Source organism: Diadema antillarum, unplaced genomic scaffold (assembly GCF_040938485.1).
Source record: "Diadema antillarum isolate AM-2024a unplaced genomic scaffold, OU_Dant_1.0 seq00000531_RagTag, whole genome shotgun sequence".
Lineage (NCBI taxonomy): Eukaryota > Metazoa > Echinodermata > Echinoidea > Diadematoida > Diadematidae > Diadema > Diadema antillarum.
The window spans coordinates 373,410-392,169 of NW_027271482.1; the positions used below are offsets into that span (position 1 = coordinate 373,410).

At 41.6% G+C, this 18,760-nt stretch overlaps 2 protein-coding genes across 3 annotated transcripts in view; one reads left to right on the forward strand and one right to left on the reverse strand.

Moving 5' to 3' along the window:
- Positions 1-18,760, forward strand: part of LOC139734523 (CCR4-NOT transcription complex subunit 2-like) — a 243,407-nt gene that overhangs the window by 161,301 nt on the left and 63,346 nt on the right. For both annotated transcript variants that reach the window (XM_071645298.1, XM_071645299.1), the window contains exon 10: positions 12,992-13,084. In XM_071645298.1, coding sequence (XP_071501399.1) covers positions 12,992-13,084 — 93 coding nt within the window. The remainder of the gene's footprint in view (positions 1-12,991; positions 13,085-18,760) is intronic.
- On the reverse strand, positions 858-9,214 carry LOC139734530 (uncharacterized). Its single transcript, XM_071645307.1, has 4 exons — positions 9,102-9,214; positions 8,480-8,876; positions 8,017-8,316; positions 858-1,832 (listed from the first exon to the last, which is right to left on the reverse strand). The coding sequence occupies exons 1-4, from the start codon at positions 9,212-9,214 to the stop codon at positions 858-860; spliced, it is 1,785 nt and encodes a 594-aa protein (XP_071501408.1).

Below are 18,760 nucleotides of genomic sequence, written 5' to 3' on the forward strand. Positions count from 1 at the left end.
AAAGATCTTGCGGATTTAACTACTTCCTCAGTTTTTTTGACCAAAGCTTATGAAATGTGGCACACACCTTGATCTTGGTTGGAATATGTGGAAGACATATTTTTCGGACGTGTCGGAAGCTGCGTTGCCATGGTAACGGCATATAAATGGCAGAAGATCAAGGAAAGATCTTGCGGATTGAACTACTTCCTCTATTCGACTGAAGCTCATGAAATGTGGCACACACATTGGTCTTGGTGGGAAGATGTGCAAGACATATTTTTTGGATGTGTCGGAAGCTGCGTTGCCATGGTAACGGCATATTAATGGCGGAAGATCAAGGAAAGATCTTGTGGATTGAACTACTTCCTCAGTTTTTGACAAAAGCTTATGAAATGTGGCACACACAATAGTCTTGGTGGGAAGATGTGCAAGACATTTTTCGGACGTGTCGGAAGCTGCGTTGCCATGGTAATGGCATTTAAATGACAGAATATCAAGGAAAGATCATTCCTTGGGTAAGACTGTCGTCACGGGGCGGGGGTATTAATCACCTTCAGTGATATTTCTAGTTTCTTTGGCAAAAGACACCAAAGCTGGTTGGAAAAAAAGGCTTTCTTCCTATGTGATGCAACATCAGAAAGTTAATTTCTTTTCTTTATCTACCTCAGGTTAGAACCAACACAGAAAAATAACAAACAGTGACAAAGGATTGAACGTGTTGGTCAGAGCTGAGCATGATTATTAGCTCGCTGTTTACTTATTCACCGTTGTAATTCGGGCATGAGCATTGCGAAGGTGGACATAACACAAACATAGTTTATATAGCAAGAGAAACGTTAGGCGGTATGACAAGATAAAGTATTAATACTATAAGATTAAATGCCTAGAGACTGAGAAGGGAGGAGGTTAGAAAGTGCGTCTGACTTGATGTACGAGTCCCTAGCTTTGTCCGACTTCCAACGGCCGTGCTGAGAAATCAGGAATGAAGGTACGCGATTGTTGCTAGCTGAGGATGCTCCATCTGACCGGAGGCTATGCAAGCCAAACTTAGAAACATCCGGAACAAAGGGCTTCAAAGCCTCTAGGACTACCTCGCGGGTTCTAGTGTAACTAAGGCCATGGGAAGTCGCGATAAGGCCACCCTTGGAAAGAGTAAGCCTGCGGATCACTGGTAGGGGAGAATGAGGAGGATCGCCAACTGCTGCAAAGTATCGCTCGGCTATAACGTCGGGGCAGGTCGGTTTAGATGTGCTGGCAATAGGTACGTCTCTGCCTTGACGAAACTGGTCGGTTTTTGAAGACGATAAGTGTAGAACTAGCCGATCATGATGGGTGGTGCAATCCTTCCTCCTCGGCCTGCTGAGATCATCGAAGCGCAAAAATCCGGCGTAAGAAACGAAACATACGAATAAAATGCGGAGGTCAGCTAAGGATGCATTGAGGTGACCATGAGAAGCGAGAAGATTTGACAGGATCTCTGGAGTGACAGGTTCTTTGCGACAAACGGGGAACGAGTGGATGCGATAATAACCCTGGACTGTTGTTTTTACCATAGGATCGTCTGTAGGAGAAGGAAGGCCCGCAAGATTGTGAGCCCATTTGACTGAAGCGACGAGCAAATCTGCTGCGGTCTTCGCTCCGTTGACTGAAGACAGGTGACAAAGGTACAGGCAGAGATGGTAAGCTTGGACTGGAAAGGATGGAACTTCAGATTTGGAGATGGCCCATTGGACCCATCTGGCCCAACAGGATTTATATTTAGATGTGGTAGAAGAAGCTTTAGCGGACATGAGAGACGGAAGCACGTCAGAAGCCAGGTTGCGTAGGTGGGGATCGGTGACCAACTCTTTCTTGGTAGACCATGTTTCTATAAGTTAGCTCGTGAGAGCAAAGAATGGGAAAAAATCAATAAGGAGAAAAAGACATTCGAAAGACTGACAAAATGCGTGAAAGGTCAGGATAATCAAATAGAGATTTTTGATTAACAGCATTAATTATGCTTAATAAAACAATGTAAATAGAGCATTGCTCTTTCACGAAAGAAGCATCAATATAATAATTTAATCAAAAGAATATCAATGGGGAAGTGAAGAAAAACTGAGAAGTGAGTGAAAGGTAAGGATGCAAGGCGCCCAGTACCAGACTAATGTGCAAGACACTAGTACTCGGAGGCCATGAAAAACCCCCATATTTATTGATGGAGGAAACGTGGTTGCGTCCAAGGATACTGAGCGAGGGCGCACTCCCATGCTCCTTGCTCCTGAAGAACCGACAGAGGGGGGAGGGGCGGGAAGTAGAGCTAATAATGCTCAACCGAGAATGAAGAAGGAATGCGAGCTAGCGCTATAACAGAGCTGCCAACTATTACGGATTTCCCGTAATCGTTACGGGAAATGATCACGATTACGGGAGTACGGAATGTCGCCTCAAAATTACGGTTTTTGGAAATTCCGATAATGCCCTATCGCCTATGCAGCAATTGCAATATACTAGCAGACTACACACTGTACATGTTTCATTCTCCAGCCGGCCCGCGTTGCCTGGTTGCCCACATTTGTGTGTGTCGGTGTCTGTATACTCGACGTGTGTGTTCGTAGCTTCCATTATAGAAAAGTGTGTGCACACGCAATTCGCTGCTTGCGTACTGTGTACACCGAACGGAAATTCGCGCGCGTGAATCCCTGTCGCCTACGGACCCTGGATGTTTCCATCGATCGCCATGGGATCCCCATGTGTGGCCGGCCGGCTGGGGACCGGAGCGTGAGTACATGTAGTAGCTTAGCTACACACTGTAGCCAGCTGCCACTATAGACAGTACCCTATTTCGTTTTGAGTCGGGGTAGAAGCGCTCCGTTGTGCAATGTCTGCTTCTTTTTCTCTACTTCTTCCGTTTTTCCCTTGCCTCCCAAGTACGAAATGATTTTTAGAGTGTTGTGTGTGTTTTTTGTAACGTTATTGCATCATTTTTCTGCAAGGAAGAGGTGAGTTTCTGTTCGTGTACTGATGATGTGCACTGCAGTATGTGCAGGTGAAAAGCGTTCAGACTTTCTTTCCCGAGTATCGTGGAAACTTGATGTATTTCTAGGCCTATAAAAGGAGATCTCATGTAACAGAATACTTATAACAAACTATTTTCAGATCAAAATGAATTAATTTCCCTTGTTTTGTATCGTTTATTGACGATCTCAAGGATCTCGTCGTAATACCGAATTTCCAATGTGTAGATCTATTTGATTTTCGCGTAGCTTTCAGTGCTGCAAACTTTTGCTAGGGCCTAATCTTACTACAAAACTTATCGTTCTATTTCTGTTGTTTCTCACACCTCATTTGGTACGATTTCTTCCATTTTATATCACTTTATCCGTTCTCTTTATGCTTTGAAATATTTAAACGTAATTCTTTCAAGTGTCTCGCACTGTTATTTTCATAACGGCGATTTCTCCGCTTTCGTGCAATACTTTTTCGAATCGAAGCGACGTGTGTTGTCTTTTCTAAATATTTGTGTTGTTGGGAGGTGTTGATACTTTGTATTTGTTATACTTATTTATTTTCCTCCGTGTTTATCTCGAGGGACTATGCGTGTTTCTTAATGTTAATAGGAAAAGGCTAAAATGATATGAGTGATGTCTGATGGTGATGATGAAAACCGTATGCTGGTACAAAAAGATGTCTTACTGTGAATGCTGAGCGTACGTGCCGTTCGTTTTATTTCACTTTCCCTCTTATTCTTCTTTCCCCCTTACTCTTCTTTCCCCTCCAAAGAATGACAAAAAAAGAAATTACATACACCTCACAACAAAAAGATCCACGATCTACCAACCTTCGTAAAGTTAAATCTAAATGTTCAATATCAGCAAAGAATAAGGGGAAAGCACGAATGACAATAAATTAGAGCGAAGAGATTGTGAAATACTGAATACACGCAGTCTCTTCGGCTCGAAGAAACTTGACACCCACCCGGCCTCTCCCCTTGTGGAAATTTCCACAAAAACAGGTGCCACACCCAGGTGCGTGCCAGACGAAAGAATGCGCGCACTGGAATAAACAGCGTGTTAGTATCCTGGAAATATCGATCGAAGAACCAGCTCATTAGTTGAATTAAAGGAATCATTGCAAAGATATCGTGATTCTATATCCTTTCTTTGGCGCATAGTAGGAAACATCAAACAGTCGAATATATTGTACTTAATCGAATATCTTATGTTCCCTGAACAATAAAAAAGGATCGATGAATCAGTCAATTAAAAATGCAATCACGGAAATACTTAGAAGGTCTCGTATGCCCAGACAAATTCACTACGATTAGGTCCAATGAGATGCAGTCATCACCTGGTTAGACAGCAAAATCATGACAATTAATTTCAGTTCACGCTTATTACTTTTCAAAGTTTTGGCTATCAACATTTGTTCGTAGGTGTTTTTTGTTTGTTTGTTTTGTATGTTTTTCCTCGTGAAAGACGTAATGACTTTTTCGTATCGAATTTAAACTCCATGTTTACCGTAAACAAGCCATTCAGCTCAGCTATGGCGCATTCGATCCATCGAACTTGCAGTAACCTCTTAGGCAGGAGCACATGGGTCTTTCCTTTAAACTTGAAAGTGAAACCACGTGTTTGCACATTGGCGCAACCACACACAGCGCGGCATTTTTGCGATCATCTATAGCAGAGTTTCCGATTCCAGTCAGGGTAAAAGAAATTGGAATACTTCGGAAAATACTGATGTTTAAAATCCAGTAAAATGAAAAAGCCTGAAAACAACGCATGATTATGTTTTATAGTAAACAATAGTTGGAAACACCGAAGAGAGTTTTGCATTCGCTCACACAGAAGCTTTCTTGAGAAGATGAAAGCATCCCCCCTCCCCTGCTAGATAGTGGAAGCTTCCATAACCAGCCCAGCAAGTTTCTGGAGGTACATACATGCAGTTGTACACATGCATTGCGCGAGAAAGCAATCAATCAACACTGAACATTGCGTAGTTTGGATTCTTTATCGTGCTGGTGTCCAGCTCGATACTTCGGCATGTGTCGTAATGTTTTGTTTAGAGCCTGCAGGCCTCATATGTCTACGAGTTTAATTCAAAATAGCAAAAAGAGGGAGATGGAGAAATTACGGATTCTGGTGGAAAAATACGGATTTTGGAGCTGCTGAGTCCGGATTTGTGCTTTCAAAGGTTGGCAGCTCTGCTATAAGTACTTTCGAAATTCACAGTTGCGTAACAAACACAAAAGGCACCACCTTGCGTTCGATACCGAAAAGAAATTCCACTTTCTTCCTATGTGATACAACGTCAGAAAGTTAATTTCTTTTCTTTATCAACATCAGGTTAGAACCAACACAGAAAAATAACAAACAGTGACAAAGGATTGAACCTGTTGGTCAGAGCTGAGCATGATTATTAGCCATCGAGAAAGGCAAAAGAAGGCAATTATAATTTAATGAAGGACTGCACATCACAATCATCATTTGCACGCAAGTCGACCTGTAGGCTCAAAAGGAGGAACTATGCACGCAAATCGGCATGTACAATACAAATGTTGAATTTAAACCAGGCGCTCAAATCGGCCTGTGCAATACAAGGGAAGGAAAACTAGGCACGCAAATCGGCCTGAATAGTACAGGTTAGGGAGTAAACCGGAATAATGGGCACGCAAATCGTCCAGAACATCATCAAAGGGGTGAGACATGCACGCAATCGATTAGAAAAATGTAAAAGTGGGGGGGGGGGGGGGTAAGCACGCAAATCGGCTTGAATAGTACCAAGGGTGTAAAATTGGTACGCAAATCGACCTGTGTATACAAAAATTTGACAGAAAGGGCGTATAAATTGGCCGGGGGGGGGGGGGGGGGGGGGTTAACAAGACACTCAAATCGGTCTATATAGTGACAAGGGGGGACAGATGGACCTGTCTGAAAATGGAGAGCAGGCAATGTAATCTGTTCATAATATGAACGCAAATCAAAATACGCCACGGTACGTAAAAATATATATGTTCAGTACAGAAATGGATCTAATTCATTACCCAAAAGAACACACTTATATAAATTATTTGAACCTGAAAAAGGTCACGTTTGGGTTAGACACAACGTGGACAGTAACCTAATTCGGCAGAACAAAAACCTGTGTTTGAAGCTCTGGGCAAGCGCTTAAAATCGTAGCGTAGAGCCAAGGTAAAAAATGACGGTTGCTCGCAAAACACATCGTCTTCGTGCAAGGAGGATGGGGTAAACGAAGCGTTAAGTATCCTCCAATCGTGAATGTGGGCATCAAGATGGCTGCCATCGGGGCAAATAAAAGGCCAAAAATGGGCGGTAGGCCAACGAGGAACTATCAGTGTGCCTACAGCGCTACAAGAAGCAAGACGCTTAATTACTTGGATAATGAACGAGACTGGAGGGCAGAGATAATTGTTGTCGAATTCCCAATTCTGACAAAACGCATCAACAGCAGAAACACCCTGACAAAAAAATCTTGCGTTAAAGTTGGGGAGTTTGGCATTGTGGGGGGAGGCAAACCTATCAACTGTATGCGGTCTCCACAAGTCATCTACTTGTGAGAAGGAGTGATTGTCGATAGACCAGTCATCATAGTCACGATATTTACTGATCTTGTCTGCTAAAATGTTTTCTTGCCTGGGTAATCATTCGGGTGAAAGAACAATGTCATGTAACTGACAGTAAGAGAAAATATCAAGCGCAATACGATGAAGGTCGGGTTTAACGCTGCCGTAGTTAATAATTCGAGCCACATTAGAGTTATCAGTGAACCACTTGATCTTGTGGCTAAAGCAATGAACGGAAAACGCTTTAAGTGAGCGGTAAACGGCAGTTAATTCGCGCCAAGTGGAACTCTGGGTACTTTCCGAAGGAGACCACAAATTGTCGACGCGCAAATGTGAATGACCTTGGACGTGAGCACCGAATCCAAGGTCGCTAGCGTCAGAAAATATTTGCATAGTCGGTACAAGACGGTAAGAAAAAGCAAAACCATTCAGCGCAAAAATGTTGGCTGACCAAAACACAAGCTCAAGGAGCACGGGGTCTGAAATAACGATCAAATCAGACCATGAGGACCGAGATTCGATCGCACGATAGGTTGCGCCTGTCATCAATCTCGACACCGGACCGAGAGCGAGATTCATTGAAATGATGTGTCCGGCGAAGGAGGCCAACATTCTGACTGGTACAGGGTTAGCGGCCTTGGAAAATGAAATAAGTTCATCAATACTCTGTACTAGGTTTCGCAGTTTAGAATGTGGAACAATGAAAGTGCAAGACGGTGAATCAATGAGGAATCCTAAATAAAGGACTCTACTAGAAGGGTGCCAGGCACACTTTGATTCCTTCTGGACGAAACCCCTGCGCCAGATAGTTTGCCTCACTACTGCCAAATTTGCTAGTGCGGATACATAAGACGGTGAAATAACGAGACCGTCATCAATGTACATGTAAGCAATTATACCACGTGAGCGCCAGTGATAGACCAATGGCCTGGTCAACTTAGTGAACAAATAACAGGCGCTGTTGAGGCCAAAAGGAAGCACAATGAATACGTAATAACGTATTACGGAATCAGAGTGGGTCCAAGAAAACCCTAGGAATTTCTGATGGGAGGGAAATATGTCGACGTGGTGGTAGCCGGACTTTAAATCAAATGTGAAATAAAACTGCTCAGAACCAAGAACTTGCGCGATGTGAGTAAGGTCTTCATATTTGAATTTGGACTGAACAATGTACTGATTGGGGTGATGTAAATCTAAAACTAGACGTAATTTTTTGCCTTCAGCAACGGTGAGGGGGTTACAACAATAAGGACGTTGTTTTACTTCTACCGCGCATCTGTTTTGTAACAATTCAGAGATGGTGCTTTCAACAAAATCTGGGTGATCCAAACTGGATCTGTTGTTCTTACTGTAAAATGTGGGAGGTACTGTATCGAAAGGAATTTTATAACCATATTCAATTATGTCACAAACATATTTTGAAGCCTTCAGTTCACTTTTCCAGAAGGCAAAACATTTCTTCAATTTACCTTGCACGCCTGAAGGCGGGTCGAGCGAAGGGGTGGGGTGAGCACTAGAAGGGGGCCTTGGAAGGCTGGTGCTGGTTGACGGCGCTTCTGGCGGCTCGAAGGGAGGGGCAGTTTGGGGCGGACATGACCGACGATGCCGCATTGGAAGCAGACACGGGTATCGGGACGGTAGGGGATGTAGCGGCGAAAAGTTTCAGGCATAAGACGAGGAGGTAGAGAAGACCGGGGAGCCCGGAACAGTGGCTGCCTCCTTGACTTTTTCGCTGTTTCGGCCTTCTTGGCAGCTGCGGCCTTCTCCGCCTGAAAATTAAGCGCATATGAAAAATTAGCATAGAATCATTAAGTACATACGCTCTGATATAAAATTACAAATAAGTATCAAACTATTGATGGGAGTTGTGTATAAAGGTCAATGCATTTTATAGGAGATATAATGTAAATTCTGGAACGATAAACATATCACCTTTCTAAGATGTTTTTCATTGTCGGAATTCTCCACGAGGTCGTCGGTGACGTACTCCTTGACCGTGGCCCAGCCCAAAGATGAGCGGTCTGCAAGGCGGATTAGCTTCTGCCTGTGAGCAAGCAGGCGGGATGCCTCAAGTAGGCGCTCCTTAGCGGCTTCTATATCAAGGTCTTTGAGAGAATGAAGGGCGTCGTCGACGCACTGAGAAACCTTCTGAGCGTGGTCGAATTGTTGCCTGTTCCCCTCACTCTTGAAGGAGGGGGACTCGGGCTTGGCGGACTTCCGTGTGGTGGAATCCACCTTACGCTGTAGGACCTGAATGGCCTGCAGTATCTCGTTGGACGTGGCAGGGCCGGGCGTGGTTTCCTCCACGTAATGCCGATTATTTCGGAGTCTTGGCGGGAACAATGTAGAAGCAAGGCAGAACTCGTAGAAAACGCGGAGAGGTGGTGAGAACCGTGTGCGAGCTAATAATGCTCAACCGAGAATGAAGAAGGAATGCGAGCTAGCGCTATAAGTACTTTCGAAATTCACAGTTGCGTAACAAACACAAAAGGCAACACCTTGCGTTTGATACCGAAAAGAAATTCCACATCTCACATGCCAAATTGTTACTTACCTGCTGTTCGAAACAGACTCAACCAGGGCTGCCAAAGCCTCCTTGTGCTTCTTGGCCTTCTGGTCTGGCTTTGCCCGCCTCTCCTGACTGCACGGGAGGTATGCCACGATCATTCAGGTATTTCTTCAGTTCGTCGACTGGCATTCGCCGGAAGACAGCTAGGTCTTGGGGGTCTGCCATTTCGCCTTGGGCCGTGGGTTTGGGGGGGTCTGCCATTTTTTAAAGTCCGCTGTGCTTTGTAACGCGTACCTCTAGTTGCCCCCTTTACTGCGTATACCGACCGATCGCCAGGCGCTAGGCCAGTACAGTTATTGTACAGTAAACAGTGCATGCCATTGCGCATGCAGCTACTGTCTGCTGCGCTGCAGCGTAGCTCTATCTAGCTGCATAGCGCGATGTCGACCCCAAAGTTGAAAATCGGCCTGTCCGCTACAACCGATGGGTGGCGCACCGTATTTGGAATCCACCGAATTGGCTGGAGGTCATTCATTCCTCGTGACTTCCAGGAACAGGAGGGGTATGCTGACCATTCACTTGGTCAGACAAAGCCTTGACATTGACCCAGGGCAGTAGCCAGACTTCCCTCTCACTCCCAAGCTCTCTGTGTACAGGGCCTTGAAGTTACACACCCGTGACCTCAGTCACTACGGCTGCTACCTTACCAAAATAACTGTAATAGCATCTTTTTAACACCCATGCAAATGCTAATGTACGTAAATACCAGATGAATTGTGTATCGTAGTCATAAAAGTGCTCAATTAGAATGTAGAGATGCATCTTTTCATTTGCATTAATAATGGTTTAAATATAAACAGTGCACATACCTATTTCTTGTGTTACAGTGTGCGGATAATTCTTTGGTCTAAACAAAGACATATCAAATAATAATCTTGCAAACAGTTTACCTTAAATCTGTTGATATAGCATAAGAATATCAATAGTACACAATGTACAGGCAAAATAAATCTAGTAAAGTAAGAAATTGCTTTACTTTGAGGCACATGCAGAGCCCCCAAACATTTCCTTGGAAATTAAGGGGGGACAAACAAATGTGAGAGGAAAGGAATGAAAGAGGCTTGGCTCTCAGAATTTGCCAATTCAGAGAAAGGTCATGTGCACATGGGTACAAATGACCTTTCATTTTTCTCAGTTGGTTAGGCACTTCACTCGATTCAAAGTGACATAATGCATCAGTTTGCCCAACAAAGCAATTTATGCATTTTGTATTCAAACAAAGAAGGAACCTGCGTAGATCCAGTGACTAGAATGGTTCGTCAACACTTTGCGAAGCATCCATTTCATTGTGCTGTATTGACTGCATTAACAATTTTTTCTGTTGCTTTGCCAAATACCAGGCTTGCTGTCAGGTGGATGTACTGGCAGGCACCATTAGAAGGATCACATGAGTAAACATTATTTCACAGATGCTTAACTCGGTGAATTTAAAAACCAGCCTGTCTCTCAGTACAAATGACCTTTTTCTGCTCATGCACAAACTGGAACCCTGAACTGGCTATTTGATCTATACACGACACTACATCATTGTCACAGAGAATGTGGGTCTACAGCTACAACCAGTCCACCCCATATAGGCTTTTCCCATGGTGGGACACTGTCCCTAAATCCAAAGGCAGCTTCAACTTAGTCCTAGGGAGAATGACCTCCCTCTTCTGACACATGGTCCTTCCATATCTCTTGATGTGTCTACACACCAATAAAAGGGAGGAGTTCTGAATATGATATCCCCAGACAGCGAGCTTTCTTTCTCCTTGATTTTATTACACCTAGTCTGCAATGGACCAAAAAAGTCATTTGGTTGACTGACTCATATTTTTATGCCCCCACCCACACATAGTGTGTATGGGGGATATAGGAATCACTCTGAGGTCAGGTGGCCGGTTGGTCAGTTGCCAGTTGGTTGCAAATCTTATGGATCGAACTACTCTCTCATTTTTTGAGCAATTGGCCCCAAATTTGGTATGTGTGGCCACTATCAAAGGTAGATGTGCAAGACACCTTTTTGTTAGCATTGCATAATGCGTTGCCGTGGCGATGGCATATTTTCATAAAAACTTGTGGATCGAACTACTTTTGACTTGAATTGTGGCACATTTTGGCGCAGTCATAAATATTGTTCACATTTTTTCACTAAAAAGAATACAAAAATATTGTGGATTCAGTTAACTCCCTCAGTCTGAGCATTTGGCTTGAAATTAGGCACATGTGAGGGCTGTTGTACATAGATGTGCAAACTTAATCTTTTGTTATTCTTGAATATTGCGTAACAGCATGTTTTACACTAAAAAAGCGTACAAAACTATTGTGGATTCAGCTTACTCCCTTAGTCTTTGAGCACTTAGCTTGAATTTTGACACATGTGACCACTATGGTACGTAGATGTGCAAACTTAATCTTTTGACATTGTTGAACGATGTGTTGCCATGGTAACAGCATATTTTGAATGAAAATCATACAAAATAGTGTGGATTCATTTAACTCTCTCAGTCTTAGAGCATTTGGCTTGAAATTTGGCACATGTGACCATTATAGTACGAAGATGTGCAAACTTCATCTTTGGTCATTGTTGAAAAATGTGTTGCCAAGGTAACAGCATGTTTTGAATGAAAATTATGCGATGATATGAATTTAGCTAACTCTCTCAGCTTTGAGCATTTGGCTTGAAATTTGGCACATGTGATGGCTGTGATATATAGTTGTGCAAACTCCATTTTTTGTTAATGTCAAACATTGTGTTGCCATGGTAACAACATTCTTTTATGAAAATCATAGAAATTACCAATTTACTTATCTTACTCCCTCAGATTTTAAGCACTTGACTTGAGATATGGCACATGTGACTATCAGTAAGCAGAATATACATTTATTCAATGTTGAACAATACATTGCCATGGTTTCTTTTTTTTTCGATAAAAAGCATACAAAGTAATTGCTGGCTGAACTAACTTCTTCAGTGATAGGTTGGGGATATTAATCACATTGAGTGATAGTTCTTGTTTAAGTTTGTCTTACCTGGGAGAGTAATCTCTTGTCTACCTACTTTCAAATTTGATGCCTTAAAACAAAACCAAAATTGAGATATGAGCAGTTTTGTAGACCATGTTATATAGACCAGATGCTGCTTTCACTGTGATTTTCATTTGACTCTTCTGTACAGCACGCCTGACTGACCCAAATCTTAAAATCCTCTTTTTTCCATTTTTTATGATGCTGCATCTCCTGCAACTCTCTCTTTTTAACCACCCTTTGAATGGATTGGGATAGTCCAATCTAAACAAGCTGTATAAATGTTCGTCATTTTAAAGCTTAGAGATTACTCTTTCAGACTGTGTAGAAAAGTAAAAGTTCATTTTTGCCTACTTTGGGGGGTTTTGAGCTGGGTGGTCACATATTGTGTGGAACATCTGCCATATGTGTGCACAGATATGCACTTGGCACTATGTGTTGCTGCTTTATATCTCCATTCATGATTATGGTACTATATTTTTCTGTAGTTTGTATGTGGACCTATCTGACTATGCACAATATTCATGTGAATTTTGCTGTAATTTACACATAGAAAGAGGAAGACCCTACAGTGTATGGCATGCCAAAAGGTCACTCAGGGAAAATACATACTCTTACTAGTTTCTACTCTTGAGTCATATCAATTTAGATAACTTGATGGTGATTTGAGAGTCCACTGATACACAAAGTGTCAATTGAAGTTTTCTCGCTCACATTAGCTTTGGCAAGTGTGCAATAATGTTGTAATGTGGGCATTTGTGGCAAGAAGAACTTGGGCTCTGTAGCCATGTTAAATGTTAATTCCCTTTTGCTTTTTGTCTGTCTGTTTGTTGTTCGCTTGTCTCCTTTCTTTCATTTGTAAACAGTTGGCATGGTAAGCAAACAAGCAGAGCCTACACCAGAGTTTCAGATGCAGAGTGAGGACTTCCCAGCCCTTCCAGGAGCAAATAACAAGAATGGTAAGTTCTGACAGAAGTACAAAATTGTTGCTGAAAGTTATCCTTTTACTAGTACCAATGCCACCAACAACATGATATGTGCAATGTGATGTATATATCACTTGTATTGCAAGCATATCTAGGTAATTTAATTACTCACAGGTAAGATTTACTTCAAAGTTGATTAAGCCTACATCATACATTATACAGAGATATTGTAAAATGACGAGGATGATGTTCTATGTGCATGCACTGTGTTGCAATGTCTCAAGTGTTTTTATCCAAAGAAAAAATAATTTGTTTTATGAATACAGGAGTAACCCTACGGATAAAAATAGACAAAAATATGTGATTTATAAAAACACACTTACTAATCTATTGCGTTTACAAAAGAGAACATTTTATGTTAACCAGATAACGAAATACAAAAATGATATGAAGAATACTTGGAAAACAATAAAAGATGTTATGAATACATCTAATGATGTATCTAATATTTCAGAAGTACGATGGGGTAATACCTCAAGCAATGTACCTGTTGGCATGGCCAAAATTTTTAATGATTTTTTTTTTTTTTTGCATCGATTGGGACAAATTTATCACAAAGTATCCCTTCATCTGATAAAGTGTTTTATAATTTTTTAGATATACCTAATTCTAAAACTACATTTTTGGACCCTACGTATTATGACGAAGTTATTGACATTATTTATAATTTGAAACAAGGGAAAAGCCCAGGTTGTGATGGAATCGATAATTACGTGTTGAAAAATATAATTCTTCAAATAATAGATCCTTTAGTATATATCATTAATGTATCACTTATTACTGGGCTTGTACCAAATCAGATGAAGACTGCCAAAGTTATACCTATACATAAGAAAGGGGAGAAGAATGATGTCAATAATTACAGACCAATATCGTTATTAACTTCAATTTCCAAAATTCGGGAAAAAATAGTATATATCCGAACAGTAAAATTTTTTAATATGAGTAATATATTTACGAATTTTCAATTTGGATTCAGAGAAAATCATAACACCGCCCACGCTTTACTTACCTTTGTGGAAAAGATTACACATGCACTTGATACATTTTCACATACAATAGGCATCTTCCTGGATTTTTCCAAAGCCTTTGATACGATTAATCACGGTATACTTCTCTCTAAGTTATTAGCTCACCTGAGCCAAAGGCTCAAGTGAGCTATTGCGATCGCCCTTCGTCCGGCGTCCGTCGTGCGTCGTCCGTCGTCCGTCGTCCGTCGTGCGTCGTGCGTAAACTTTTTACATTTTCATCTTCTTCTTGAAAACCCCAAGACCGATTTTCATCAAACTTGGCAGGTAGCATCCCTAGGGGGTTAGGAACTCAATTTGTTAAAATGGGCACCATGACCCACCCAGGGGGCCCCCAGGGGGGCCCAAACCCCCCAAAATTAAGGAATCTTTAAAAATCTTCTTCTCTAGAACCAGAAGTGATAGAGCTAAGTTAATACTATGAGTTAGTTCATTGATGACTGTAGTTTCAAGTTTGTTCATGGCAGAATCAGGGATACCCCCCTTGGGACCCAGGGGAGGGGGGTGGGGAGGGGTTCTAATGGGGCCTAAATTGTACATTTTCATCTTCTTCTTGAGAACCCCATGACCCATTTTCACCAAACTTGGCAGGTAGCATCCCTAGGGGGTTAGGAACTCAATTTGTTAAAATGGGCACCATGCCCCACCCAGGGGGCCCCCAGGGGACCCCCAGGGGGCCCAAATCCCCCAAAATTAAGGAATCTTTAAAAATCTTCTTCTCTAGAACCAGAAGTGATGGAGCTAAGTTAATACTATGAGTTAGTACATTGATGACTGCAGTTTCACGTTTGTTCATGGCAGAATCAGGGGTGCCCCCCTTGGGACCCAGGGGAGGGAGGTGAGGAGGGGTCCTAATAGGGCCTAAATTGTACATTTTTATCTTCTTTTTTAGAACCCCATAACCCATTTTCACCAAACTTGGCAGGTAGCATCCCTAAGGGGTTAGGATCTCAATTTGTTAAAATGGGCACCATGTCCCACCCAGGGGGCCCCCAGGGGGGCCCAAACCCCCCAAATGAAGGAATCGTTAAAAATTTTCTCTAGAATCAGAAGTTATACAGCTAAGATAATACTATGAGTGAGTACATTAATGACTATAGTTTCGAGTTTGTTCATAGGAGATCCAGGGGTGCCCCTCTTGGGGGCAGGGGTGGGGGGGGGGGGGGTTGGTTAGGAAGGTCCAAATGGGGGCCTGAATCGTACATTGTCATCTTCTTCCTGAAAACCTCATGATAGATTTTCGTCAAACTTGGCAGGTAGCATCCTTAGGGGGTCAGGATCTCAATTTATCAAAATGGGCACCATGCCCCACCCAGAGGGCCCCAGGGGGCCCCCAATTCCCCAAATTAAGGAATCTTTAAAAATTTGGGCCCTTATTGTACATTTTCATCTTCTACTTCAGAATGCCTGGTCAAATTTTGGTAGAGCTGTGAATAATTTAGATTAGTGACTGCGTGAAAGGTGAACTTGCGATACTCAGGTGAGCGCTAGACCCGCGGGTCTCTTGTCTCATTATGGTATTCGTGGAAAAGCCTTGCAGTGGTTCACAAGCTATTTATCTGACAGATTTCAATATGTGTGGCGCACCGACAAAATGAGTCATAAGTCGCACGGGGAGTTTTCCCGTAATGAGCCGAAAATGAAGGGGAAGCACTGCTCGGGTCGAAATTTTTTTATGACTGATTTTGATTCCTTGATGTTTTATCTGTTTGTACAGAAAATTTCAGCGTGTAAAAATGAGTACAAGTGTCCCAAATCACAGTTTTTCTGAGACAATTTTTTTCGGTTACATTTTTTTTCGAACGCTCGCCTTTGCGTTGCGTTTCGCACCTATTGTTCTTGCCCGATCGGGACTCCGCCTCCGTTGCTAAGGTGTATGCTAATGAGGCATTGCTCTTGACCCCATTGAAGACAAAACAAAGCATGGTGCGCGCGGCGGCGTCGGCGGCCAAGCGGCGAGGGCTTTAGAATTACGCAATAATAGTGAGCTGACCAAGGCTATCGATTGCATGACCAGCGAGTTTCGTTTGATACATGCACTCCATTTCATGAAGTGGTGATTGTTTGACGCACAAATCGCGCTGAAAAAATTAATTCCAACGAATGATCACGCAAAATTTATGATACTTTATCTATGAGCTAATACAATGATCACATATCGAACTTGAAACCTCTTTATGCGTGTGTGTACTTTTACAACAGTTATTAATTGGCCTAATTAATGAATTCATTCAAATAATCATTACTTTCGTTCCCTGGTATGTGACTTGCTGTTTAAAATTCATCTCTGGAGATATAGTAGGGCCTAAGTTGTCAATTATTCTCGTTTTTATAAAGTCGACAATTCGTGTGATAATTCGCCAAATGATGTAACGCGTACTATTATTTCCCTGGTTAATAAAACTTTTTGCCCTATTTCTTATGATGGATTGGGCCGTGATGGCATGGAGAGAAATCGGAAGACAAACATTATTAATGCCCAAATAGCTCGTGTTCCCTTTGGAGGATATTCTGACTCTTGTCATCTGTGTATTTTTTAGAAGTAGGACCTATTTGAGAAAGGGACAGAAAGCTGTGTCGCTACTCAAAAGTGTGCTTCTTCATTTTGTTTTGTTTTTTTAATCAGAACGTTTGTAATGATAGCTGTTTGTCGTGTATTGCGTGTAGCTGACATGTGAGAGGTCAAGTCTGCAAAGAATTTGGCTAACAGCTTTGCGAAGTGGCAGCGTTAATTGCCCATTGAATTGCGTATTCTGAGGAATTTCGAATGAAAGAACTCGGACGACACTGTTCACGCCTTAAACCCCGCATCAACAAAGCCTTAAACAATGAAAGGTAAACTTCCTGCTATCAAGGGGTGGATAATCACGCAACCAGTATTCTTTTTTCGCCATTGATAGCAGAATCAGTGACGGAATGGAGCAACAGCTTTGGAGGATCGGCATTATGTCTGCTAATTTGTAAAAGAATGTTTCAGTCCCCTTTTGTGTTCAGAACCACAGTCAGGGACGCTAACTTACTCTATCTCCTACAAGCTATCGTTACTATCTTAAAACGTGAATTTTATGAAAGGTTACAAGTGATCGCGGAATCAGTTCTTCTGCGTGACTCAGGCAGGCTTTTATAATAGCATACCAAACTTAAATCGTTTACCTGTATAGAAAGGGCGGGGATATATACACACTTATCGCAATCATCCGGATTTGAGAGTGATACACTCTACTACTTTTCTTCATCTTTCCCCCGACAAAGACCATGGTAATTCAAAACAAACAAACAAACAAACAAACAAACAAACAAACAACCAAACAAACAAACAAGCAGTTGCATTATATCAGAACGTACAGAATTTTTGTGTTTCATGTATTTATAGGTCATCTCTTGATGTATAGTAGGCATTTGTTGTCGTTTTTACAGCGTTTCCTAATAAATGCCTATAGCGAAAATCCAACACAACATTTATCAAGGAGGGAAGGGAACTTAAATTTAAATATAACATACATAATAGTTTACAGAAATCAGACATGTAAATAAGGCAATCATATACATCCGCACGGCCGATTGTAGTCTCTTACTTTGATTATCAAACACGATCGCCTGCATTTACGTGGTTTTTTTTGTTCTAATTTCTTGAACTTTGCCTCATTTTCTCTTTTTTTTTTAAACAATTGCTCGAAACATTTAAAAATCGTAACACAGTCTGCTATCCCACAACATAATATTCCATTTGATTCGTCACTTATTGTTGGTCGGGTGACGCCAAATGTTGGAATCTCGAGCGATATGATACACGGCATTTTGTTTGTTGGTTTTCGTCTTATCGCTCAAAAGAATTTTGACTACGATTACAGAGGTATCATCTACAAGACATAACTGATGGTTTACAGAAGTGATCATCAATTCAGTAAGGATTAGTCAAGTCATGAATTCACTTTACCCAACATGTCTAATCGAACTACGACATTGTTTGGGTAACTGCGCCTTTCTTATTCTCATATAGTTCAAACTTATTCTTGACATAATCAAAACAAATAATTCTTTATATAATTTCTCAAAATACTCAAAAGATGGCCTAAGTCAAAACTTTCTGCAAAGATTGCATACGGCAACCTTTACTAGCCTAAACAAGTTTTCTAGAGCTATCAGTTCCCCCTATGACGATGACTTCGATTGCGTTTTGAACTTGTATCGAACTACTTTCAAAACAGCTATTACCTTTATAGTTCGATTAATGAACCAGTCTTTTGAATTCATAACCAATATTCGTAATCGTAACCATACAGTAACATAATACTGCATGTCAATCAAAGTAGGAAAATGTAAATGCTATATTAGTAGCGCAAAATAAATGAGTAACTATTATCTTCATACATTCTAATTCCTAAGTGATGTCGCTACGAAAATGACACATGGTTTGACGACTGCTTCAAGCAAATAATAAAAAAAAAGGAATGGGATATACTTCTAATGATAGTACCACGCCATACAATGCATTTCACTGTATTTGATAACGTTTAGTTACGTTTCTGTGCGCTTTTCATATACGGAAAATAAAAGGCAGATTGATGCTATTAACATGCTAACACACAACGCATTCAAAATGTTTTTTTTTTCTTAAATA

Excerpts from the sequence above, each read along its gene's own strand:
- LOC139734530 (XM_071645307.1), bottom strand. The coding sequence starts at position 9,214 with ATGATCGTGGCATACCTCCCGTGCAGTCAGGAGAGGCGGGCAAAGCCA. Across the intron at positions 8,877-9,101 it reads GAGTCTGTTTCGAACAGCAG|ACTCCGAAATAATCGGCATT; the intron begins GTAAGTAACAAT and ends GTTCCCGCCAAG. Across the intron at positions 8,317-8,479 it reads ATGAAAAACATCTTAGAAAG|GCGGAGAAGGCCGCAGCTGC; the intron begins GTGATATGTTTA and ends CTTAATTTTCAG.